This window comes from Vulpes lagopus, chromosome 19, assembly GCF_018345385.1.
Source record: "Vulpes lagopus strain Blue_001 chromosome 19, ASM1834538v1, whole genome shotgun sequence".
NCBI classification, from domain to species: domain Eukaryota; kingdom Metazoa; phylum Chordata; class Mammalia; order Carnivora; family Canidae; genus Vulpes; species Vulpes lagopus.
In genome coordinates, this window is record NC_054842.1 from 28083047 (window position 1) to 28110581 (window position 27535).

The window sequence follows — 27535 nt, forward strand, 5'->3', positions numbered from 1 at the left end:
CACAATGCAGAGTATTAGTGTTCCTTTACCTCTACAGATTCTGAGTTTCAAGTTAGAGGCAACACTTTTTTATGTCTTAGTGAGTATCCAAGAAGACTTATTTTATTTAAGAAGCATCTTAGGAATGATTTCAATGTCATAGGCATATGTGAATTTTTTTACAGCTCACTTAATCCTGATTGCAAGACTATGAAGTAGATGCTATTCTTGTTCCAATTTTATGAATGGGGAAACTGAGGCACAGAGCAGTAAAGCAACTTACCCAAGGTCAACTATTAAGTAATAGGTCTGGGATTTAAACTCAGGCAATCTATCCTCAAGAATCCTTACTCTTAACCCCCTTATATTTCTTAAGAACAAGGACATTCTCTTCCTACAACACAATGATCAAACTTATGAGGATGCTGGGGATGGGTGGCTAAGAAGATAAAGATGAGGTATTCATTGTTCCAGTTGAAACCTCATCTAATGTGAATTCCATGATTTTCTTACTTTTAAAAACATGGACTTCTTTTGGGTTGAAAAACAGAAATGGAACTGGGGCTAGAAAATTTTCATGGAGGCCTTTGGAAATGAATCCAAGTTTAGGGGAGGGAAGTCTGATGTTCTGCTTCTTCTGGGAACATATAAAATATTTTCAGGCTATCCTGATTTTATCAAGCAGATGTGCCCCCAAGATATTTGAATATTTCTGCATGCTACAAATATTTATAAAGGTCATCCAATGCTTGTATAAAAATACAAGCAAAATCATCCAGAAATGTTTATGTTCCCCCAAATGAATTTGGTGTGTGAAACAGAAATTCAACCCATGCTCCATATGCTTTATCCTTTTATAGTCATATCTGGACAACTTTAAACAGTGAAGTCTGAGGTATACACTCCGGGTGTTTACAAAACTCTTCCTGAGTTGGGTCATCAAGATCATTTTTCTTGTACAATTGAAACAATGTAGCCACAGTCCTTTATTTATTTATTTTTTATCAAGTTTCTATTGGTTTGGGCAAAGACATTGTTATATATATATATTTTTTATTCACTTTTTGAGATATAACTAGCACATGATATGATGCACTCATTTTAACTGTTTGAAGACATAATTTTAATTATGAGGTTTCTTTTTTTTCCTTAGGTACATAACCAGAATGAAGACTTGGAAGACGTTTTGGGAGTTCATCTTCCTTGCAGCTAGTTTTGGCTTCATCAAGTCACAGAGAATTGGTAATGCATTATGCATTGGATTCTCTAAGCCAAAAATGATGACCTTGCCAGGAACCTAGTAGTAGTGAATCTTGAAAGAAAATATTATAGAAGCTTCATTATTAATGAAAGGGAAATGCTTCTTTTTAGAAGAACTTAGAATCTAGAAGCTTTTAGTGAATGATGGACACTTGATTTTTTTCAAAGCTTAACCTCATATGACAAAAAAAAAAAAGCTATGAAAAATGCTATACTTCTGAATGTATTACCAGGCTCTCAAATGCTTTTGTAAACATGGGCCTATTCTCTTGACTCTGCATTGTGCTTTATCTCCTTTGGCAGAGCTATTCTGAGATGTAATTGTCATCACAAGATGGATAGCTTTACTAGATGCCAGTGACTCCTCTGCAATTTTTTTTAGTCATTTTAACAGATTATTGTGACTTTTCACAATGAAAGTCTCATGAAAAGATTGTTTGAGTAGCCTGAAGCCCCACTGAGACAATATTGAGGTCTAAATATTTATATATAACTACACAGACTGTTATTTGTTGGGGAAAAAAACCCATGAAGCTCTCTATATTTTCCCTCCAGCTCGGACTCCCTGCTCTTGTGAGCAGAAGCTGTGGCAGTCTTTTCATGTTTCAAACACCTTCTAATATGACAAAGGACTGGTGGGTGGGGGGTTTAAGAAAAATAACAATGTATGAAAATGTAATATATATCTCAAGGTGCATGTCATGGAACCTGAAAAACTATTCTATAATTGGAAAGATCAGGGAAACACTTCTATGTCTGTGTTTGATCCCTCTGAAAAGAGATGTTGAGGAGACCAGTCAGCCATCCCTGGAGTACTCACAGAACTCTCTCCTCTCAATGCGATTGCATCCTGGAGTGCCAAAGGGAAATAAAGCTTAAAGGTCCATGAGCTCATTCATTATCTGCCTTTTCAGTAATCATGATTCCACTTGGCTTTCTGACCAAGATTAAGCCAACTCCTGAGAAGAGGGACTCTGGAATCTAGAAGCGGCAGATGGATTTAGTGTCCCTGGACCATGCCACCCTTCATTAGCCCTTCTCTGCCTAACTCTTACAGGATCTTTACCTTTCTATAATATGGACTTTCAATTTTATCTTCTTTCTGGCAGTCCATAGTATGGACTGGGTGTCAGGAGACATGGTTTCTAAGACTAGCTGTTCGAACTGATTTATGTGACTTACTTTGCCTTTCTAGGTCTTACTTTCCTTATCTGTGAGATGGATGAATTGGATTCATTATTCTGTGCTTGCATTTTTCAATATAGTGGCCACTAGGCACATGTGACTATTTAAATTAAAATTCAGTAAAATTTTAAATTTATTTGCTCATTTGTACTAGCTACATTCCAAGGGCTCAATCACCACATATACCTAGTGGCTACAGTATTGTATTATATAATCTCATAGGATTATTTCTAACTCTAAAATTTTCCGATATCCTTATTTAGTTTCTTTCGTGTTCAATATTTCCATTCTTCTAAGTGATATCTTCTCCCTTTCTCTCTCCTTCTCTTCTTTTCTCTTTCCTAAATATTTCCTTCGTTAAATATTTTTTTGGAGGTGCCTATACTAGACATGCAAGTGATGGATAACAAACAAAAGATATGGCATCTGTTTGTTTGAAGTCCACTGTCTAATCAGGGAGACTGCCATGAGCCATAAGCACATTGATGAATGTTACATTACAAATAAAGATAAAAGAACATTATTCCATGGGACTTTGTCCAGAGAGAGAGAGAGAGAGAGAGAGAGAGAGAGAGAGAGAAAGAGAAAAAAACTCAGGGGATGGAATGGCATGCATGTAGGGACCACATGGCAGCTTTGAGAACTTAGACTAAGGAGCCTGGACTATGGAGATTAAAGTGGAGAGGGAAGAAGAGTACAGGGCCAACCCCAGTCAGTATGTTAACCCTCCTGGCACAAACCAAATGCAAGATATATTTAATTGGTGTGGGATAATCATCCCCTTGCTGTTGAGCCACTTGACACTAACATCATCTTCAGCTGTTTTCCGCTTTTGTTTGTCCTCTCTCTCATCATTGATTCATGTATTCTCCTACCATCATCACAAATTGCGAAGTACAGGGGACAAGTCATGCTGGTTACTGACGAACAGAGAGATCATAATTACCGCTTCTCTTTTTTTGTCCACACACGCACAGTATTCAATCTGTATATTTACTTCTTGTCACAGAAATGCAATGTTTGAGTTGGAAGAGACCAGGTCATCCGGTCAAACCCTTATTATAGAGAGATGCAATCTGAGAAGCAGAAAGATTAGCTATTGGCTCCAGTCCTACAGCCACCTGGTGTCTGATTCCTTTTATGCTGGAGACCAGGGTGGGCCCAGCTGGAGCACCACTTGCTCTGGCACTGTTGGGGTTGTGGTTTCCGGGGTTAGAACTGGGTTTGGGAGAAGTAGTTGTATAGTGCAAGCTTGAGTTCAGGGAGCCAATGGACAAATAGGAGCCACACGTACAGTAATGGAACAAGATAAAACTATGGTTGCTAAAGAGCTCAGAACTGCAAAGCAGATGTCTTAGGTCAGGTTCTCGAGATGCAGAGACTGGGACAGGGATTTGGTGAATGTGTTATTGTGAGGGAATACTCTTTAGGATAAACCAAAGAGAAGTGAGATAGGCTGGGGGTTGAAGAAGCCAAGCAAGGATGTAGCCTCAGGTTAACATCCAGCCTTGGCCTGAGCCATGGAAGCTGCTAGAATCTAAACAGCACCCTGAGAGCAATGGGGCCAGGTGTTTGTAACCCTGTGTCATTGAACATTGGCCACTCAGGTGGTATGACTTTCCAGGTGTCTCCAGATGTGGTTGCTCTTCTCCCTTCAGCCACGGACAGGTCTCTAGACAAAGTGTCAGAGGGAAGCAGTTAACTATAGCGCTTGAAGCAGCTAGGACATAGGTGTGCCAGCCAGCAAAGATCTAGGTGGGGTACCAGCAGCATCTTCTACTGGTCAAAATTATTTTCTTTGATTAACTTTAAGGGATGGATGGAGGGCCACGGTCAGGGATCTCGCTGAAGGGGTCAGATGTCTGTTAGAATGAAACAGAGAGTGGAAGGTGAATAAGGGTAGATGGTGGCTATGAGGAAGCCTAGGAAGATGATGATATGCTTAGGCTGTGCATGCTAGCTATTGTCAAAGAGCCATGCAGGCAGATCTGTGGGCTGTAAAGGCCATGAATGGGGAGAGAGAGAGTCATAGCCATAGCTGTCAATTTTGTGATGTTTTATCTTGAATTGTCTCCTCCAGTCTGCAGGGAGGCATCTGTGGGAGATGTTGTGTTTCTAGTGGACACCAGCCTCAATACCCAGGATATCCGCAGTGTGCGGAACTTCTTGTACATCATGGTAAACAGCTTCAATGTCAGCAAAGACAGCATCCGCGTCGGGCTGGCTCAGTATGGTGATGTGCCCCAGTCTGAATTCCTGCTTTCTACCTACCCCCGCAAAGGTGATGTGTTGAAACACATTCAAAAACTTCAGCCTAAATCTGGGGGCCACAAGATGGGCCTGGCCCTGCAGTTCCTTCTAGATCACCACTTCCAGGCAACAGCAGGGAGTCGGGCAAGCCAGGGTGTGCCTCAGATGGCCATGGTGATCAGCAACAGCCCAGCTGAGGATCCTGTGCAGGAAGCTGCCAAGGCATTGAAGAGGGCAGGCGTACTACTTTATACCGTTGGTGTCAAAGATGCAGTTTTGGCGGAGCTCAAGGAGATCGCCAGCAGTCCTGCGGAGAAGTTCACCTCTTTTGTTCCCAACTTCCCTGATCTGGGCAGTCATGCTCAGAAGCTGCGGCAACAGGTCTGTGATACTTTGGCAAAGGCAGCTCAACCTGTTGACAGCGTCTTTCCAGGTATAGAAACTTTCTCCTTGTTTCTGATCTAGAAGTTACAGAGCTCAAAGCTTTATCTCTTATCCATCTCTCCAATTGTCCTTCTTATTTTCCCTATGTGTATGTTGGATTTTAATATCACAGTGTCCCTAAACTATCTGTACTCTCTGCTCCCTTTCAATCATTGACCAGAAACTTACCAACTTCTTAAATAAATCTTGTGGGCATATGCTGGTAGCGTAAGTCCATTTTTGAAGGAAGAATATTGGTTCCCAGGCTGATATTATTCCTAGATTAATTTATCCATGTTGCCTGGATGAGGGGCAGAAGAGGAGAGAGGGGCAGTAGATCTAGATCCTCTGCGCAGCTTGCTAATTTTACTGCCAATGTGTTGGTATAATATATTGGTTATTATGAGGATGAATTTAGGGAAAAGTAAGGTCTGGGTTCAAATTCCAGTTCTCTACTTTTTAACTGTGTCAATTTGAACAAGTTACTTTCTCTCAGTCTAAATTTTCCTAGGATGGTAGTACCTGCCTCAGAAAGTTGTTGAAAGCATTAAATAAAACTATACAGGTCAAGTACTTATCACAGTGCTCAGCTCATCAGAGGTGATAGTATTATGGTCATTATCTGTGATGATATAACTCTCATTAGCTTTGTACTTCTGTTGGTGGTGATGGGGCAGAGACTTACAGAAATCCTTAATGAGTTAATTACTTAATTCTATGAGAAAAAACTTTGAGCTGAGAAAGAGGAGCTTCCTAGTGGTTTTCATCAAAATGCTCAAGAAAATAGAGCAAATAATAACTTATTCATTATTTTGGTATTTCTACATAAGGTAGGTAAATTGGAAGAAGTGCTGAAACTTTTCACCCATTTGATGCTGCAGCAGTTTGGTGGTGGTATCGCATCTGTACAACCAAATTACATACCTTGCTTTTGTGTGTCACTTCAGGGTTTACACAAAAGGTTTATATACTTAGTAATATTAACTACCATTTGCTTGGTAATATATAGTTTGCCAAACTTGCTTAAATCACCCATCTGACTGATAGATACATACATAAGGCAATTCTTTGTTAGACTCATGGGGATGTGTGTGATGCACAGGGTAATTATTATTTACTTTTATATAGATATCTAAGGCAACTGGCATTATTATTTGCATTTTTCAAGCAAGGAAACAGGTCAAAGGTAATATAACTGGATTTGATCCCAGTTTTTTAAGAGCAGATCCATTCTAATAGGCCAGGTGTTGTAGATTGTGTCTCTCAGAAGCAGAGCTTGAGGCAAGGATTTGGATATACATTATTTATTATGGAAGAGCTCCCAATGGGTTGGTAAAGATGTGGGGGATACAGGACAGAGAGGTAGAGGAAAGAAAGGAAGAATGAAATCTTAGGCAAAAGTTCCACAGAGGGTAGTTTTAGCATGATCCTACAGGAGAACTCAGGAATATAAATTATGCTGCAGCTAGGCTTTCATAAATTGTTGGCAAAGCAGCTCCAGTAGCTGAAGAGAAGTCCTTCAAGGAACAGTGTACAGAAATGGTAATAAGGAATTCAAAAGGACCTTGGGAGAGTCTACAGTAGACTATCTTATTTTATCCTCAAAACAACTCTTGAGAGTATGAGTGATGGTATAAAATTTCAGTGCTGCAAAGAAGAAAATTGAGTCCCAAAAAGATGAGTGATAAATAGGTCACAGGGCTCCTAAATGATGGAGCTACTATGACATGTATCATGGAATACAGGATATATTCCAGCTTTCTGACTTGTTGGTACCAGCACACTTATAGAGATGAAGTTTATTAGCACTAGAAAGAGGACAACTCCTTTCTAAGAATGCTGCTACATTTATAGAAGGGTTTTTCTTAATGAGATTGAAGGCATTGTCCAAACGGGTTTCAAGATCGGAAGTATCAATAGAACAGGACAGAAGCCTCAAATGATGGAATAGAGGGAAGAAAAAGCACAGGGAGGTTGTCACGCCTCTGAGCACTGTCATTTAGAGTGTATAGTCCACAGAGTATAGTCTAACTGGCACTGCTCTCCTTTCTGCACACCATTCAGCTCCATTGGTTCTCAGCATTTTGAGTGAGACCCACAGACTCCATGCCTTTTGTTCTTTTTCTTGCAGCTTGCAGAGAGGCAGCTCTGGCAGACATTGTCTTCCTAGTAGATAGCTCAACCAGCATTGGGCCCCAGAACTTCCAGAAAGTGAAGAACTTCCTTTACTCTGTCATCTTGGGGCTTGACATCAGCAGTGACCAGGTCCGAGTGGGACTTGCTCAGTATAATGACAACATCTACCCAGCCTTTCAGCTGAACCAGTACCCTCTGAAGAGTGTGGTCCTGGAGCAGATTCAGAATCTTCCCTACCGTACAGGAGACACAAACACTGGGAGTGCCCTGGAGTTTATCAGGATGCACTACTTGACAGAGGCAGCTGGCAGCCGGGCCAAGGACAGTGTTCCTCAGATAGTTATCCTGGTGACAGATGGGGAGTCAAATGATGAAGTCCAGGAGGCAGCCAACAAGTTAAAAGAAGATGGAGTTGTTGTGTATGTGGTAGGGGTCAATGTCCAGGATGTCCAGGAATTGCAAAAAATAGCCAGTGAGCCATTCGAGAAGTTTCTCTTCAACATCGAAAACTTCAACATCCTTCAGGATTTCTCAGGAGGCATTCTTCAGACTCTCTGCTCAGCAGTAGAGGGTAAGATAAAAGGTAAGAAGCTGCATCAAAACCCTACGTTCCAATCAGAACACCTAATTATGTATGAGCCAGAATGCACTGAGTGTAGTGGGAAGGCAGGAGAAGGAGCTGGTTGCCACCACTGGAGAACCTGACGGGACTTCCTAGGTGAAGGAACATTGGTGCTGGGAGTTGAAGAATGAATGTACTTCTTGTGGGTTGAAAAGGACACCCTGCCATGTTGTTCAAAGGAAGAACAGAAGATCTATGTTTTTTATCCTGCTTGTTCCACTGTTTAGTTATGTGAGCATGGACAAGCAGCTTCATTCCTTCACATCAATTTTCTTATCTGTACAGTGAAGATAATAGCACTTGCCTAGTAGGATACTTTATGGGGTTTAAGTCAGATAATGTGTATAAAAATTACTAGCACAAAATAACTGCTCCATATATGTCCATTTTCCTTGCCTCTTCCATTGGTGGAAGAAGAATAGGCAAGAGGTGCTTTAGTCTAATAAAGCAGACAACAAAAGCTATAGGATGTAAGGGGGAGAGAGTCTTGTGAGAGGAGGTGGAAATACAATATGGACACCATTATATAAATATAGTACTTCTCTCTCTTCTGTTCCCCACATCCTTGTATTCATGAGATCTTGATTTTTTAAAATTTATTTATTTATTAGAGAGGCAGAGACATAGGCAGAGGGAGAAGCAGGCTCCATGCAGGGAGTCCGATGAGGGACTTGATCCCCGGTCTCCAGGATTATGCCCTGGGCTGAAGGGAGGTGTTAAACCACTGAGCCACCCAGGCATCCCATGAGATCTTGATTTGATTTACTTTCTCCTTTATGTCTTTTCCTTCTTCCTCCTCTCTTTGATTCCAGAATTCACTCAAGCTTATGCAGATGTGGTCTTTCTTGCTGACACCTCACAGAATACATCACAGGCCAGTTTCCAGTGGATGCAGAATTTCATCTCCAGAGTGGTTGGCCTGCTGGATGTTGGCAGGGACAAGTACCAGATTGGGCTGGCTCAGTATGGTGGTCAAGGTCATACTGAATTTTTGCTCAATACCTACCATACCCGGGATGAGATGATTGCTCACATCCGTGAACACTTTTTGCTCCGGGGTGGCTCCAGGAGGACGGGCAAAGCTCTGCGATACCTTCATCAGACCTTCTTCCAGGAGGCAGCAGGAAGCCGGTTTCTCCAGGGCATTCCCCAATATGCAGTGGTCATGACCTCAGGCAAATCTGAAGATGAGGTCTGGGATGCCGCACAAACACTGAGGGAGAAAGGCGTGAAAGTCATGTCTGTGGGTGTACAGGACTTTGACAGGAAAGAACTGGAGGGGATGGCAACTCCACCCCTTATATACGAGATGCAAGGAGAAGATGGAGTCAGACAGTTGATGCAGGATGTGAGTATGGTTATCCAAGGGACTGGGAAGCCTCAATTCGGGATTGCGTCTGAGAAGGAGACTCGAGTAGGTAAGGTTTGGTGCCTATGTGTGTGAGCCACTGAGAGGCCTCAGAAACTCTGGAGAAAAAGCTGAGAAGGGGGGCATTCTGGATTTCTCGATAATGAGATACTAGCACCAGTGGATGGGGAAGAGGAGGCAAAATTGAGCTTCCTCAAGCACACCCATTATATTAATTAACTATGGTCACAGTGATGCTGCATAAGAAACCATCTGAAAAGTCAGGGGCTGAAAAGAATCATTTATTTTCACTGATCTGCTGGAATCAGCTGATCTTTTTGGGCTCAATGGAATGGTTTTGCTGATCTTGCCTTGGCTTATCCACAGATTTGAGCTTTGGCTAAGGGTTGGTTGATCTACATTTTGCTCTGCTCCATAGCGCTTATCTTCCTCCTGGGATTATTAGGCTAGTCTGGGCACATTATACATATTCCCATGGGGATTGCAGAGGTGCAAGAGAGAAAATCTAATTACATAAGCACTTTTAAGGCCTCTGTTTCATCATCTGCTAACATCCCATTGGCCAAGTAAATCATATAGTCATGTCATCATCAATGGAGTAAGAAAGTATAGTCCTCCCATGGAAGTGAGATGTAGGGAGTGAATGTTTCTGAGCAATAATTCAAGTTACCATATGCCTTCTCCAGGAGAAGGGGTATTCAGGCTTCTCCCCAGAGAAGCTGGTGTTCAAAATGCTTAAGGGAGGTGAGTAACATGTCATTTTGAGTAAGATGATATGTAGTGTAGGATTGTACAGTGCATTGTCAGGGTCTGGCATTCCTGGTTTCTGCCAGTGGCATCCCCCATGACAATTCAAAACACTGCCATATATTTCAAAATGTCCCCTGGGGATGAGAACCATTGAGCCTTATCTTCTATGAAGTCCTTTTATACATTCTAACTATTAGCCAAGCTGAACTACTCACCATTTGCTATATATGTGTCATGCTTTCCTACCACTGTCTCTGCCCTTGAATACACTGTACTATTAGCCTGGAATGGCTACAGGTAAAACTTTGTCCTTCAGTTGTTAAGTTATACTCTTGACGGTGCTTATGGTTGATCCTCACAACAGAAGTGATATATCCTTCCTTTTTCTGAACTATTATAGCTCTGCCCAGACCTCTCAACATGTAGAGCTTGAAAGTCCTTGGAATTTTATAGTCAGAAGAGACATACACATGTGAGACAAGATGAGGAAAATCCAAGCAGAGATCCTAAGGAACTAAGAGGCATCTTACAGACACTACATTAAGTAGAAGTAGACTAGAAGGAAAGTGTAATGGAGAATCTGACCCAGAAGGAATTGTGTTGGCCCCTCCACTCAATAATGGGTATGATCTTAATATATAGGGAAAACAGAAGAGGCTGCTCTTGGTAAGGGGAAGAACATGAGAAAGGGTGTGGAAGTGGGAATGGGCTGGATAAATATGGAAGAAAGTGACAAAATGGAGCCAATTGGAGGAGGGAGAGGGTTTGGAGGTAGTAAGAGATGAGATCGGATGAGGTAGGATGAATCCCAGGATCCCAAAGGCACTGGGAAGTAACTATAGGCTTTTAAGCAGGAAAAAATGACATCACTAAAGTGGTCTTTAAGGAAGGCTTCCGGGGCAGGCTGAATTCTACATGACACCTCAGACTGAGAAGGATTTTAAGGCTGAACCATAACCTATTCCCATTGGAAGGATGCCTGGGTCTAGACCAATGGTGGCTCTGATAGTGAGGAAAGGGGATGGACCCTAAAGACAACTTGTAAGGAGAATACAGTTGATCCTTGAACAACTCAGGGGTTAGGGGCACTTACCCCAGCACCCACAGTTGAAAAACTCCATATGAATTTTGCCTCCCCAAAACTTAACTAATAATAGCCTCCTGTTGACCAGAAAACTTACAGATAGCCTACACAGTGAATTAACAATTGTTTTTGTGTTATATGTATCATATACTGTATTCTTCAATAAAGTAAGCTAGAGAGGAAAAAAATGTTAAAAAAATCATACAGATGAGAAAATATATTTATAGTACTGTACATATATTTACTGAAAATGTGGCCACCTGTGAGTGCACTGGCTTCTGATGGGCAAGGGCACCACCATGGAAATGGGCCTGTCAGAGACCCCAGTGAGTGGACAACCAAGTGGGAGTGTGTTGGTGTACCAGGGGCTCATGGGTTCCTGTGCAGTGCCATCTCTGCCCTCTGAACACGTTTCTCTGCTTCAGCCCAGCTCCTGCCCCAGACCTGGCACTTTACCCAACCACCCCATGGACTCACAGGGCAACCTGCAGCCCTGCCCAGTCCCAGGGCCCCTGGTAGCCTGGGTGGGCCTCCCTCATACTCAGAGGCTAGCAGGTACCTTTTATTGTGTCTTATAGAGACTTGGGTGGGCAGCTGTAAATAAATGTCTGGGGTTTTTGGTGTTAGCTCTTAAAAAGAAAGAAAATTCACGTATGTAAGAGGACCAGCACAGGGCAAACCCATGTTGATCAAGGGTCAACTATAATAACATGTGGTATAAGCAGGTGAAGGAAAGAAGAAGTCGGAGATTCTTGGAGTTTCTATAGGAAGTGTTTTAGACTTGGCAAAATCAGAGGCAACACTCTTTTTAAAACTAGGATTGTTTTTGGTTCTTTATAAGAAATTACAGGACATCAAGAGGCCAAAGATAAGTAATAAGGTGATTCTGTTGCCTCTCTAAACTTTATTTGATAGGACTCAGCTGTTGATACCTTGGCTTTAGCTTTCTGCGTGTTTGGGTCTGCACTAGGGAGATTTCTGTTTTCATGTGTCAAAAGAGATTTGGACCTCTTTGGTATGTGGACTCAGTGGGTTTCTCTATGTTAAGCACTGCCCTAAACTTGGAAGGGAGTTCATGCAGTTACAGCTCTATTCTCCCATTTGAGGCAGGTTCAGCCAAGGTTCTTTAATAGGAGAATTAAAAAGCTAGTTAGCCCAATTTGTGGGCAAAGATTTTTTTCATAGGACCTTGCAACATCTCATGTTGCCTCTGTTGAAGTGACATGAGATTTATCAGAGAAAGATGCACAAGTTAATAGTCACAATTTCTTATTTGCATCTTTATCAAGAGGAAAAATTAAACTAAGCATATATTAGGCCTATAATAGAGAATTTGACTCAATGTTTCCTGAAACTAGAAAAATTAAGAACAAAAGCTAGTCAAGCCAGACTCAGATGCTTCTAATGGACTTTGATGAATTGAAAAAATGATCTGAAAGCACTTTCTTGTGGATATTCATATGTTTACATATTTTGCAAGTGATGTAAATACTCTTTCCAGTGAAAAATTTTGTGATAAATATGAAATCTGTGATCTTTGACCATCATGCCAAATACCGGTCATAAAGGCTTCCACTAAATTTAAAAACTCATTAATATAAGTTAGTATAACATATTTATTAGAATTTGTAATATGAAATATATTAGTGCACTATATAAAAATATAGCATAATACATTAGTGAAAATATAGCATAATACAAAAGGAATATTGTCTTTATTACTCTGTTCTCATGCTTAGCCCTTCTTTCTGTTTTTGTTTATAGCATGTCCAATGGCCATCCCAGCTGATTTAGTCTTCCTTGTTGAGGAATTCAGCAGGGACAAGCAATGGAATTTCCAACAAGTTATCGACTTCTTAAAGACCACTGTCAGCTCTCTAAATGTTCATCCTGATGGTGTGAGAATTGGCTTGGTCTTTTACAGTGAGGAACCACGACTGGAGTTTTCCCTGGACACATTTCAGACCCCAGCCAAAATGTTGGAGCATTTGGACAAATTAACCTACCGGAGAAGAAGTGGAAGGACCAAGACTGGTGCTGCCTTGGATTTCCTGAGAAATGAGGTTTTTGTTGAGGAGAGGGGCAGCCGATCCAAGCAGGGTGTGCTGCAGATGGCCGTGGTCATCACAGAAGGCTTCTCCCAAGACCAGTTGTCTGAGCCAGCTTCTCTCCTCCGTAGGGCAGGGGTTACCATCTATGTGGTAGGCACCCACCGTGCCTCAGAGAGTAAAGACCTGGAAAATATAGCATCATATCCTCCTTGGAAGCATGCCATCTCATTGGAGTCCTTTCTACAACTCTCTGTTGTGGGAAGCAAGATTAAGAACCAACTCTGCCCTGAGACTGTGGACACAAGTGTTTCCATTTCTGGGATGGGCCAAGCCCCGCAAGAAGGTAGGTGGACCTTTACCAAATTTGATCTTTTTAAAAAAAATATTTTCTTGTTCCATATACCCACCTCCTATACTCCTCAACCAAGGAAAGAGTTTGGAGTCAACTTATTTAAAAACAGGAACAGAATAGTTATAAAATCTTTGTTTTGTTTTGATTCCTTTTCCTCATTCCTTTTATCAATTTCATGAAAATATATGTATATTTGCAGTAGAAGCAAATCTAGGGATCTAGTATGGATTTACTAAATCTGAAGTTCCTTGAGTAGAAAATGACTTCTAAAAAGATAAAAACATTCCTGAAATTAAAAACTTTGACTTCTTATATTTCTTATATTCCCTGTATGAGTGAAACCATATGATGACTGTCCTTTTCCAATTGACTTACTTCATTCAGCATAAGAAATAGTGGAAGGGATTATAAGGGAAAGGAGGGAAAATGAGTGAGAAAAATTAGAGAGGGTGACAAAACGTGAGAGACTCCTAACTCTGGGAAACAAGCAAAGGGTAGTGGAAGGGGAGGCAGGCAGGGAGATGGGTAACTGGGTGATGGGCACTGAGGAAGGCAGTTGATGGGATGAGCATTTGGTGTTATACTATGTGTTGACAAATCAAACATCAATAAAAAAATTTTTTTTACTCCAAATATAAATGAACATTAATTTGCTAATCTTTTGTGTAGAGCCAAGGCTTTTTTGAATATGAGCTCTGCTGATTGGAGTTCTGTATATTTTCTTCATCAATCATCCAATAGTATAGTTTCTAGAATTTCTAGCTTCAGTTTCTTTAAAGTGGGAAGAAAACTTAGGCACTTTTGAGGGGTGCCTGGGTGGCTCAGTGGTTGACCTTTGGCTCAGGTCATGATCCCGGGGTCTTGGGATCGAGTCCTGCATCAGGCTCCCTGCAGGGTGCCTGCTTCTCTCTCTGCCTATGTTTCTGCCTCTCTCTCTGTCTCTCATGAATAAATAAATAAAATCTTAAAAAAAAAAAAGAAAAAGAAAACAGCCATTTTTGAAACAATCTGAGTATGGAATCCTTATTTTTATGGTCTCAAAAATTCAATTTTTGTAGTGCTATCTGATACACTAACAATTTTCTTTAAAACAATTTGCTTTTATTGGGTCTTTTCTAAGGAGTTAACTTTGATTTCATAGACATAATAAACCCCTTTTATTCACACTCATATCCTGTTGATTTGCACAATATTTGATTTATTGTATAATTGTAGTAACAAAACTACCATAAATAGGCTGAGGACAAACCTATGTTGCTCTTGGTTAGACTTACTCTTTGTTGACCTTATAATTAAACAGTCAGTTATTTTACCAGTAAAAATGGGTTTATTTGGAAATAGTAGAGAACTGCAATTCAGACAGGCAAGCTATAGCAACAACAGTAGGCAAGCTCAACAAACAAAGGAGAGGAATATTATTTTATTGAGAAGGAAGAAATTGGGAGGGATTATTTTGGATGAAAGTCCATTGGAAAAATTCAAGAGTTACAGAGCGATGGTGGTTTCTCATTGGCTGAATTGCTGGGTTGTTGATTTCTTGTAGGAGATGAATTATTCTTTTTTTTTTTTTTTTCCTATTGGGGCTATAATTGATTCTTTTCTGCTGAGGATTCTTCTGTTGGGGCCTGACATGGACAAGTGGTAGGGTATGAGAATTCTCCTTTCTGTTCTCCTGTCTCCATTTTAGAGAGGTTTCCCTTTATTAATTTTCACATCTTTCACTGAGTGAAGCAGAACTGTGTAGTGTTGCCCTTGGGGTCTTCCGGGGGAGGGCACTCAGTGTATTGTGGGAACATCACTCACGTGTTATTGATGTGAGGGGAGAAAGTCAATTATCTGGTGAGCCACTTAAGAGGAAGTTGATTAGGAGAGCTCCTACTGTGTATTCGGTTTCAAAAAAATACCAGAGAAAACAGCAGTTAAGTATATGCATCTTGGAGTCAAACTGCCTGAATTTTAAATCCCTAATTTTCTACTTACTGGCTATCATAAGTATCTTTGTGTCTGTCTGTTCATATGTCTATTTTTGTCCACCCGTGCTAATATTTCTGAGATTCAAATCAGAATAATAGAAAGAAGTTGACTACTTGAAATGTAGATAATTAGCTTAAAATTCAAAAGGCTGTGATTATGTCTTCAGGGGAAAATCACTGAGCCTTTTTTTTTTTTTTAAACAATCATTAAACAATCTTGCAATTTCTTAATTATTTGTGCTGAGGTCTAGAGAATTAAAATATTTAAATTAATTCCCATCTTTTGTTTTGGCCTGTATTTTTTTTTGTCCCTTTCTCTGTCCTGGGAATGAGAAACAAAATTATTAAATACGAATTTCATTTCATTGTGCACCCCCTACCTATAATCTGTAGGGAGGAAGGAAAGAGAAGTCTCCTTTTCTCTTTTTCTAATTCACAGACAAGTATAAGGGCTGAGAGTTGGTTTTGTTCCCAGACTACATAGCTGCTAAAATGAAACCTGGAATCAGGAAAATCAACTCTAAGTCTAGAGTGGTTAGAGGTAAAAGGAAGTTGGGGCAGTTTTATCAGAAATCTGTCCTGGATGACCACAAGATCATAATATCTACCATTTATTGGTCATCAGCTATGTGTCACATACTCTGCTAAGTACTTTGTGTGTGTAATAGATATGGATGCATAGCAGCATCCAGACTATAAAAATTATTCTCTCTGTTCCCTCCTGCCTCAAACTTCCATCTGCCAAGATTGTCCTGAATGTATATTGCCAGACAGTCTTCAGGGCTCTAGGATCCTTTGGACATTGCAAAGGTCCTGGGCTGCAGAAGAGCCACTTTGGACCACTGCTGCATGGAGCTGGCTCCAGAGATGCCTCTTCCTGCCCAAAAGTCTTTTTCTCAGACTCAGGCCAGCCATCTACCTGTCATCAGTGGGTGCTGGCTTCCAGCAAGATATGAATTTCTGCCTTCTTTTTCTATAGCTTCTCCTTGAGTCTCCAAGTATTCAATAAACACTTTACCAGAGAGGTGGATAACTATTCTCCACACTCTTCCAAGTCACACCTCCTTCCAGTGCCTGCCCTGCTAGTATAGAATTGCCAGATACAATGCAGGATGCCTGGTTACAATTGAATTTCATTCAGAAAAAAACAAATACTTTTTAAAAGTAAAACTATGTACCACATATCACATGGACCAAGGTTCTCCCAAATGAAAGGCCTGAGCAAGGGAGCCCATCTGCCTCCTCAGACCACTTCCTTTCAACCAGAAAACATGAAAAGGCTCTCCATTCTCCCTGGGATGAGGGAGTCTAGAGATTAGAAACATAAGGCTGGACCACATTTTCTGAGGGGTGCAAGGAGAAAATTATACGTCATTTTTTTTTTTTTTTTTTAGGAATCTGCTATGTGGCAGTGGGTGATCTTAATCAGTAATTTTTAATACTCAGCTCTTCTATTTTTCTATGATCTTATTTAGTCCTCACTATAATCTTACTGAATAGGTGTGAAGATTGCCATTTGATAGATTAGGAAATTGAGATGCAAAGGGGCAAGCCTGGATACTAAGTAGTTGAGAAAGGATCTAAATGTAGAGCCATTTTGCCCTTTGGAGTCTAAGCCTTAATACAAAGTGATCCATTTAAGTAAGGTTCATTTTAAACAGAAAGTTTTATACTAAATTAATGACGTTTCAGAAAGTGTACCCTTTTGCTTATATTTTAGGAAGTCTGACTTGCATGGGAAACAGGAATATTGGATACCGAGACAGTTCCTAACTCCAAACATGTCCTGATATTTTACTTTAGCTTGTCCCGTTTGGGAAATGTCAGGTACTACTTACTTCATGTCTCCAGCAGGGTTCACCCAGAAACAGACTGAGACAAGGATATGGATGCAAGTGATTTATTCGGGAGGAGTCCCCAGAGGATACTGGTAGGGGTGTAGAGATTTGAGAAAAGGAAGGAAGGCAGCCAACAGAGGCTGAATTAGTGAGCAGGTAATTGCTGTAGGCAGCTGGGGCTCAGTTTTGCTGGGGACTCAGGGAAACTGTGTTGAGTTCCCCTCAGAGCTGTCCCACTCAAAGGACAAGGGAGCTGGGTATGTATCCACTACTCCCCTGTCAATCATTGGTTGGTGGCTGCTTCCAAACTCACTCCCAGGCATTGTGGCCTGTCTGCTGTGTGGCTGATCATGCTTCTGGTCAAACAATATCCCTAGGCAGAGTCACAGGTGCTTTCAGTAGAAAGCTGTTGCCTCCCGAGGGAATGATGAGAACTAAGGGTGTACAGGTGGGGATCAGGATTAATGACTTTGGCTACACACTATCTCACACTCCATTCTAATGGGTCACTCCTTCTTCTTATTGCCTAGACTGTGTGCACATTCAGAGGGCCGACATTTACTTCCTCATCGATGGATCTAGCAGCATCAAAGATGCCAATTTTCTCGAAATGAAGGTGTTCATGAATGAGGCAATAAAGAGGTTCCAAATTGGGCCCGACAGAGTACAGTTTGGAGTCGTTCAGTACTCAGATGGAATTAATATTCAGTTTGCCCTTAGCCAGTATTCCAGTGTGGCAGAGCTGAAAGCAGCCATTGATGACATCCAGCAGAGGAAAGGTGGTACCATGACTGGTGAGGCCTTGAGCAGGATGGCTCAGGTCTTTGTGGATACTGCTCGCAGCAATGTGCCTTGGTATCTCATTATCATCACTGACGGTAAATCTGAAGATCCAGTGGCTGAGCCCGCAGAGGCACTGAGGGGAGAAGGAGTCACCATTTATGCTATTGGAGTCAAGAATGCTAATGTTATGGAGCTCAAGGAGATAGCTAAAGATAAGACCTTTTTCACACCTGAGTTTGATTCCTTGAAGGTCATCCAAAGAGATGTGGTTCAGGACATCTGCTCTTCAGAGAGTAAGTTGTTTCTTTAGTCTCTCTGTCCCTCCAAGTGTATGTATCTAATCTAATGAAATAGGCTTCATTCTCAAAGTATTGACTTCTTGGAGTCCAAAAGTGAATTTTGGTCACAGAGTGACCATGACCTGGAATGAAGCTAGCTGGTTAGATTTTATCTTTACCATACAGCTGTGTCTGTCTCATTTGTGCTGAGTCACAGAAAATTTATTTCTTTGACTTTCTCGTCCACCCTCTGTAAAAATATTTTTGTGTTGCACGTATGCCACCCCAGACTGTCCCTGGGGACTCAGAATTAATTGGTTTCAGGCTCTGAGTGAATGTTACTTTCTCCTTTTTTGTCCCCAGCCTGTAAGAATAGGCAAGCTGATATTATCTTCCTGATAGACGGTTCAGAATCCATCTCCCCAAATGACTTTGAGAAGATGAAGGGATTCGTGAAGAGGATGGTGAACCAAGCTAATATTGGTGTTGATGAAATTCAGATTGGCCTTTTGCAGTTCAGCTCATCCCCCCAGGAAGAATTCAGGCTCAACCAATACTCCTCAAAGGCTGACATCCACAGAGCCATCTCAAAAGTTGTGCAAATGAATGATGGCACTCGTACTGGGAAAGCCCTGACTTTTACTCTGCCTTTTTTTGACAGTTCAAGAGGAGGGAGACCCAATGTTCATCAGTATTTGATTGTGATCACTGATGGGGTTGCCCAGGATGACGTAGCCATACCAGCCAAGGCTCTCAGGGACAGGAACATCGTTATTTTTGCCATTGGGGTGGGAGAAGCCAAAAGTGCTCAGCTTTTGCAGATTACTGATGACGTGCAGAAAGTGTACTATGAAGAGAATTTTGAGTCCCTGCAGAACTTGGAGAAGAAAATTCTTCTTAAGGTCTGCATTCCACAAGGTGCGTGAGGGTTTGTTATTTGATCCATGAGCCTGTTTTAAGTGTCAGAGATGATGTTATTTCTGTTAATAAAATGAAACTGATCTTTCTAGCTGGAGATGGGAGTGAAGATCATCCCAAGGGGAAGGACAGTGGGCCTGAACACCAGATGCTGTGGTTCACCTTACCCTGGGGATTCTTCTAATCATTCTTGTGACTGTTACCACTTTGGACTACGGTGGCCTGAACTTTCTCAGAACTCTATCTCTAGAAAGTCCTTACAACTCTTAGGTTTATTCCTTGTAGATAGAAGAACCAGACTGGAATAGGTAAACACAATTTATTGAAGGTTTGGGCATACCAAAAGGGAACTAGATACAGAATAATTATCAGTTACATAGGTGCTCTTATGAACTAGAAAACAGTTTCCTCTATGCGGCTTTGTAGAGGCCTAATTTGTTGCTGGGAAGCTTTCATATGGCTGAGGTCATCCTCAACCCCATTTTAACTCCTAAAGTTTTTATCCTGAAGTAAGGTCCAGAGACAGGTGTTCCTCCTCCCAGAATTCTGGATCTTCTCTTCCCCCAAGACTTACCTTACAATGTACAAGTGATCCAGAGAATATGTTCATGGATAGTATTCTCTCCTACCCACAGGGAGTGAGATTCTCCAACACAATCACATTATAATCAGAATGGCTAACCATTAGATGGTCATTTTTTTGTGCCAGGGGCTATTGCAAGGGTTCCACATGTTAAAACATTTAATCTTCACATAAAATAGTTATTATTTTACAGTTGGGGAAACTAAGGCACAGCAAAATCAGGTTATTCGGTCCAAGTAAATAGCCCAGCTGATATTTAAACTTGAGGCAATCTGGTTCTAGAATCTGTGTACTAGATACTGTTCAATATTGCTTTTTGGTACAGTATGGTAGAGCAGAAGAGGGCCTCTCAAACTTTAATATGCATTTGAATCATCTGGAGATCTTATTGAAATGCAGATTCTGATTCAGTAGGTCATGGTGGGATTCTGCATTTCTAACAAGCTCCCAGGTGATGATGATCCTGCTGGTCCTCAAATTACACTTCAAATAGGGGGGTAGTGTAGTATAGTGTGTAGTGCAGTGTAGTGTAGCATAGTATAGTGCAGTATAGTATGATATTGGAAGGCATAATGAAGAGTAGTATAGTATAGAAGAGTATAATATAGTGTGATATAGTATAGAATGCCATGGAATGGCATGGAGTGGTATAATATAGTATAATAATACATAATAAAGTGTAGTAACATATAATAAACCATAGTGTAGTATGAAATCATATAAAGGGGTATATAATGAAACCCTTAAAGCCCAACATTCCTATGTAAACCTCATGTGAAGCAGGTACTATTACTATGATACTTAATTCCCAGATGGGAAAAGCAAGAGAGAGGCTAAGAAATACAGAGGGGAAATAATGGGAGTCAGGGTTTGAACTTTCCAGAAGTTTGGTGTTGAAATCTGGAGCCAATTTTCTGGAGTATTAAATTAATATTTTTGTTTATACTGTGTAAAGGATAACACTTTACCATGCCCTTGGTGAATTCAGAAATCAATAGAAAAGAGTGGATGTGTGAAATTATTTTTAAAATAAGCATGGATTGTGGGATGTCCTGCATTAAGCAGTTCAGATTTTCCAGGAGTCAAAGTACACTTTTGTTTGTTTGTTTATATGTACTTGGCTATTATCCTGGGCAGGAAAAGAGGCATAGGATTCCAGCTTCTCTTTTCAGATTATTTTGTACCGCATAGTAAATTAGGATTTACATTCATCTTCAGCTTTGTCTTTTGACTTTTTGATAAAATTAGCTGGATACCTCAGTAATGGCTGGAACCTAATTAATTCCAGAATTCTGGAATCAAAAGCTGAATCATAAAGGCCTTAGAAATAACTTGGTAAGATTCAATCCTCTATATTCTGGGGGGGAAAATGCTTGCATATTCTTGCATTTACAGAATAAAGCCAGCTGAAAATGTTCCTGGGAAAATGTAAATTAAAAATATTGGGGTAATATACCATACTGCAAAAAGGAAATTCTTTTTTTCCTGAAATTAAATCTGATGTAGAAATGGGATTTACATCTGTGAAAACCCATTTTGGTGAATTTCAATTAGAGATTTAAAAGTCAAAACAAAACCAAGATTTTTATATGAAAGGAGGGGAGGAAGACATTTTCTGTCTTGGCATTTCTGGAAACCTATCTGGCCAGCTAGCACAGAGTGTATTATTTAGGGGATGGAAAACTCATGGCTTAACTAACCCTGGATCTCAGATCCCTGAGAATCTTTAAGACATTGTTTATAACAATTTTCACTGGTAAAGGGTCCAGTATTTATTTATTTTCATCAAATTTGTCCCCTAAAATCTATAATTATTTTTATTGATTCTGAGTCAAATACCCCAGTGTGCACTGGCTAAGGAAAAAATGTCCATATTCTTGGCTTGCCCTGGACAATTGCAAGTTATGCTTGTTGTCCAGAAGTAGTTAATAATAGTGGCCCTTTTATGATTGTTAAGTTACATTTTAAGTCATTTGTCCAGATTCTAATTCAGGTGCATCTGTGACCAACTTTAGCCTCCTCATTGAAATTTTGTGCATGGTCTGTGAGTGGGTGGCTATACCCTGAAAGATCAATGGGTTTTCAAATTTTTGCAACACTCTTCCAGGAAGGCTTACAAATTTTAAGGTAGAAGAAACAGAAAATTGGGAGTGGTTGTCAGTCTTGATCTTTTCTAATATGCTTCTCTGAAATAAGGTATATGCATGGGTGGTGAATGAAGAAAGTAACTTTTGGAGGAGAAGGGAATAGTATAGCATGTCCTGAAAGAGACTCAAAGCTCACTTATATTCCCTTCTTTATCAGTTTATCAAACATTTAGTGAGCATCTATCTGTATTAGGCATTGGGAAGGTAAGATGGTATAATCCCTGCTATGAAAGAATCTTTGTTTAGTGGGAGAGAAGGTCAAGTAAAGTAACATGGATATGCAGGGGCATTTAATAAGTCAATTTGAGGAATTGGGGGGAGGGAGGTCTCTGGAACTACAACTTGAAGGACATGTATTGGGTTAGCCATATTGGGATAGAAGAGATGGGAAAGGACACTCAGGTAGAGGGAATAGGATCTGCAGAGGAACGGAGGTATGAAACACTATATATGGTACCAGTTAGCTTTGCTGTATAACAATCACCCCCCAAATTAAATGATCACTACCATTGTTTAGCTTATATTTCTACATGTTGGCTGGAGGTTCTTCTTTGAGGGTTGGCTGATATCTTCTGAGCTTGGTCATGCATCTATAGATGACTAATTTGATTTTCTTCTCTTTTATCTTCAAAGAATGCAACATAGATTTGTCTGTAGGAATTGATACTTCCACTTCCACAAGGCAAGTTCAGCAGAAGCTTCAAGGGTTACTGCCAGGGGTAATGCAACAGTTGGCCCTGCTTTCCAACATCAGCTGTAGTGGTTCTGGTGGCCTCAACATCATGTTCCGCTACTTGGTCCCTGGTTCAAATGGCCAGCTTATGTTTGACTCAGGCTTTAAGAAGTATAGTGATGAGATTATTAAGACCTTCTTAATTAATCAGACTGCCAAGAACAACCATATGGATGTGGATTTTTTGCAGTCCCTGGGAGATCATACTGTCCATCTCTCTTCTGCTAAAGTGAAGGTAATAAATGCTGAGAACTCATGATATGAGGCCAATTACCATGGTGGGAGGGATAAGGCTTTTGTGACTGAAGCCAATAAACTATTCTTCACTGGAGAGTCTGCTTAGTGGAAAACCATAGTCTTATTCAGTAAAGAGCAATGAGGGATATGTTTTCATTCAATTAATAAATATTTACTAAGTCCTAGAGACTCTGTACTTAAATAATGCCAGTAGGGATAAAAGGATAAATCCCTGTCTTCAAGTTGCTCACAGTTTAGAGATCCAGATTCTTCCACGATGCAAATTCATTCCAAAGACAACTTGGAAGATATTAGCTCCTTATGGTCATTGATTGCCAAGTAGAGTAGGGCCCATTATTTTTCCATTCAGCACTTTGAGCTGTCTTTAGTACCTAGCTAATGGCTTGTTAGTGGTCCTCCCTTCCTGGTGCCCAAGAACTATAAACCCACTAAAGCCTACTGAGATGAAGAGATTTTATGTGATGTTTATTAGAAAATGATATCCCCAAACTTTGAAAGTGACATTTAGTTTTTCCCTCAATCATGCATTCAGTGGATTTATTTCTTAAATTATGAAATTCACTTTTATAAATTCACTTTTAATTATATTTTTCTGTGAGTAAAGATAACACATTTTAATTATAGAAATGTATTGAAGTTTTGTTGGTATTGATAAAGGTGAATATTGATAAAGGTGAATATTGTGAGACTATTTTGGGAAGGTGTTTTTGATAAAGGGAATGCATTAAGCTGGTTCAAATTCTTTTTTTGGTGTGGGATCTTAGGGAGGTTGAAGTAAAAGTGAATGTATAATAAAGTAATACATGAGTGAGTGAAATGAAAGAGGGTGAAAGGCTAGATACAACCACAAAAGCTAAGCTTATCCTCACATTTTTACAAAATATGTGACTTCCAGAGTTCATCTTGCCCCTATCCCGTTCTTCCCATCCATCCTTGCTCTCCACCACCCTCCTCTCTCTCTCATAAATAACAGGTCCTTCTAGTGTTTACAGATGGGCTGGATGATAATTTCCAGAGACTGAAGGAAACATCAGAGCTTCTCCGCAGCAAAGGTAAGTGCTCATGGTTGCCTTGGGTGGACTTCTCCTCCCACAGGGACCAGGATACTCTTTCAGATTTCCAGATGGCACTGGATTCCATTAAGCCTTCCATAGACTAACTCAGGTGATTGGAGCTCAGTGCTCACAAGACTGATTCCTTGTATAATCAGGGGCTGTTCAGGACTGAGAGAACCCAGGGTACCACATCCCCAACACTGATCAAGGGCCACTCTGACTGAGACAGGACTGACCAATTATCAGCCTGGCATCTATCTGCTTTTGAGGGTTGAATGTGTAACTCCTATTTCATGATGAATGGGTGCCATTTGCTCTTGCAGGCTACCAAGGGGTCAATACGTTTCTTTTTCCTAAACTCTAGAATCCCCTTAAAGCTGGTCTTTGCTTTTTCTACTGCCCTTCCTTCCTCCTTTTCTCACCAATTCTTCTTCTTTCTCCATCCCCCAAAGGCTGCTACTAGTCTATATGGCATCTTTGTGAAATTATAAAAAGATGCCAATGCTCTGGGTGTATGAAACCCTTTGCCTGGGCACCTGGCTTGATAAGTAGAGTGCTGGGTGGATGTCAGGGCCTACCAGCTCCCTCAGCTGGGTGTGCCTGGGCAGTACCACCTGTACAGTTGGGCACGATTGCTCTTCTGTTCCCATTTTGTGTCATATAAAAGCTCTAAAGTAAACTCATGATGAACAACCAGCAACTCAAGCTCCCTGTACCCTTCTCCCTTCTCTGTAGAGTATGTTAAGTATATTTCTCTTGAGATGATGCTTTCTGTTGGTTAATGGTGTGCTGGAATATTTGCTGTGATAACTTGCTCCAAACTGGATTTACCACATAGGAAATTTAAAATGTTGCAAATTTTCTGGAAGGGAATTTGAAATATTTGACCAAAGATAGCAAACTTTGCTTACGTGCTAGATCAGCATTCCATTTCTAAAAATTTATTTTAAGGGATAATTAAGAATACGTAAACAACTTGTAACCACAAGATTGTTAAATAGCTTGTTTATAATAGCAAAAAACTGATGTGTGCATGTATGTGTGTGTGAATTTACTCTTCAAAATATTAACGGCAATATTTGTCCTTAAATTCTATGAATAGTGATTTCTAGCCAATTTGAAAAGTGTCCTTGCCATTTTGTTTTCTGTTTATATGGGCAAATCCAGATGACTTTTTAGTGCCTTCATCAGTAGGATGGGCTCATGCTGCAATAATAAACAACCTTCAAATCCCAGTGGCTTAAACTAGCAAGAATATATTTATATTATGCCTTATGACCCATTCATTTTTGTCTCATTCTCATCACTCAAGGACCCAGGCTGAAAGAGGGTCTATTCCTGTGGCAGGAGACAGGAAATGGGGCAAATTATGCACTGCTCTGAAAATTTCTCACAGGGAGTGACACATGTTATTTCTGCTCACATTTCATTGGTCAGAAATGCAGTTTGAGACAAGACAGGTGAAGGATATAGGAAGAGTGAAATGATGCATGAATATCTAGGGCCAGAACAAAAACCAGTCAAAAGACATGCAAGTAAATCTCCTACCTGCTGGTATTTTGAAGGATTGTCTGGGCTCCTCTTTGTTGGCCTGGAAGGTGTGCATAAATTAGAAGAGCTCCAGGAACTAGAATTTGGCAGAGGATTCATATATAATCAACCTCTGAGCATCACACTGAAATCACTCCCAAACATTTTACTGAAGCAACTTGTAAGTATTTTTTTCTTTTTAACACCATCCTTCACTAGGTCAATTCATTCTAATGATTTAAAAAACCCAGGGGGAATTTTGTCTCTTCAATGTGTAATGTGACATAGGTTAATACAGATGAAAAAAACTCCATATTACCTGAATTCTCTTTTTCAGGACACAATTGTGGAAAGAAGATGCTGCAATATATATATGAAGTGTTTTGGAGAAGATGGGTACCAGGGTGATGGCGGGAACCCTGGGAACAAGGTGAGAATTTGTTGGATGCAGATGGGGGGCGGGGAGAGATAGGGCCTTTCAGCACCCACTACAAACGAAGCCCCATGTTCTGTCTTTAACACACCTTTGCTAATTCTACCCTCTTAACAAACCTTTGAGGCAAATGCTATCTTACAGGTGGTCAATAGAGGCTTAGAGAGGGAACGTTGCTTTCCCAGAGTCATACAGGTATGAAGAAGCATTTTGGGATTTAAGCCCTCATGTCTACCTGACTCCAAAGCTCACATTCTTTCCATTATATTATGCTGTCTCCTTACATTTATTTGACAATTTCACAGACTCTACTACTGCACAAAAATTTTCACTTGTCTATAAAATGTTCACTGTGCAACATCTTCTTTCTTTATAGTGGTCAGTGCCTTTTCCCCTCTGAGCTGACATTCTCTTCTATAGCGTTAAAGTCTGAGGAAAGATATAATCATTGGTTCATTGGTGCATCTCTGGTTCATTGGTTGCATCTCTCTGCTAACTCCATGGTGAAGCAATAGAAAAATTATCCTTTTTGTCCCACTTTTAAGGAAGAATAAATCTCATTAAAAATCATCCTCAGTTATCCAGGGACATGAAGAATACCCTTCACACCCTTTATGATGGTGGGATTACCACAAATCCTCATATATGGTTGAATCAAGCCCATTGGCTTTGCTCATCTTTTTACATTCTCTCTTTGTAAGGTTTTCTGCGATGTTGTTGGAATGAGCTCTTACTGACTTTGCAGATCAGTCTTGATTTAGAACAGTATAAAGTATATGACTTTTTGAGAAAAATTGTAGTTATGCCTGAGCACTGGATTTCCCCCCTTGCATTGTTCTTAAATGACTGGAGAATCAGGAAATCAAGCTTGGGAACCTCTTGACATGTTGTTTTTTAACTCAAGGATTCTGCCTCAAAGGCCAAAGATGGGAATGTTTTGAATAATTGACTTCTCTGCTCTTTCTGTCTGCAAGAATTCAGTGGTTGATTGTATTGATGTTCGTGTCTTTGTTGATCCCAGAGAGAATATGGCTCCCATATCTTATTGACCATTTTTAAATTAAATAAACACATCTGGCTATAAATGGCAAGCCAAACTTCCCTGAGAGGAAATGCTTTGTGTGTTTAGTTATCTAAGAAGAAATAGAAAGAGAAAGAGAGAGAGAGAGAGAGAGAGAGATTGGAAGAGACTAAACAGCTGAGTCATACAGAAATAAACAACCATTTCTCATAAGTAGCATGGACGGTAACACCTTGCTTACTGATGTTTAAAAAAAAAAAAAAACAAGGCCAAAGGCCACATTAGGAAGAACGGTGTACTTTAAACATTTAACTAGAAACACATTTTGGTTTGGATTTTCAGATTAGAATGGCTTAAGATGGTATTTTAGAAAAATAAAAATAGGCTGACATGCCAACTATTAAGACAAACAGGTATTTAAGTTTTTACTTTAAGACAGGCCAAAAATATTTCCTTCTACACATCCCTACACATTATGTTCAACATTTAGTCAATTCTCAATAAAATGTCAACTCAGTGAGACA

General features: G+C 40.3%; 1 protein-coding gene across 2 annotated transcripts in view; it reads left to right on the forward strand.

Annotated features, from left to right (window-relative positions):
* LOC121478899 (collagen alpha-4(VI) chain-like) overlaps positions 1-27535 on the forward strand; it is a 122800-nt gene that overhangs the window by 17671 nt on the left and 77594 nt on the right. For both annotated transcript variants that reach the window (XM_041734359.1, XM_041734358.1), the window contains exons 2-12: positions 1133-1221; positions 4505-5107; positions 7229-7816; positions 8668-9273; positions 12823-13452; positions 17803-18348; positions 18697-19251; positions 22615-22949; positions 23946-24024; positions 25593-25738; positions 25895-25987. In XM_041734359.1, coding sequence (XP_041590293.1) covers positions 1146-1221; positions 4505-5107; positions 7229-7816; positions 8668-9273; positions 12823-13452; positions 17803-18348; positions 18697-19251; positions 22615-22949; positions 23946-24024; positions 25593-25738; positions 25895-25987 — 4257 coding nt within the window. In that variant the 5' untranslated portion in view covers positions 1133-1145. The remainder of the gene's footprint in view (positions 1-1132; positions 1222-4504; positions 5108-7228; positions 7817-8667; positions 9274-12822; positions 13453-17802; positions 18349-18696; positions 19252-22614; positions 22950-23945; positions 24025-25592; positions 25739-25894; positions 25988-27535) is intronic.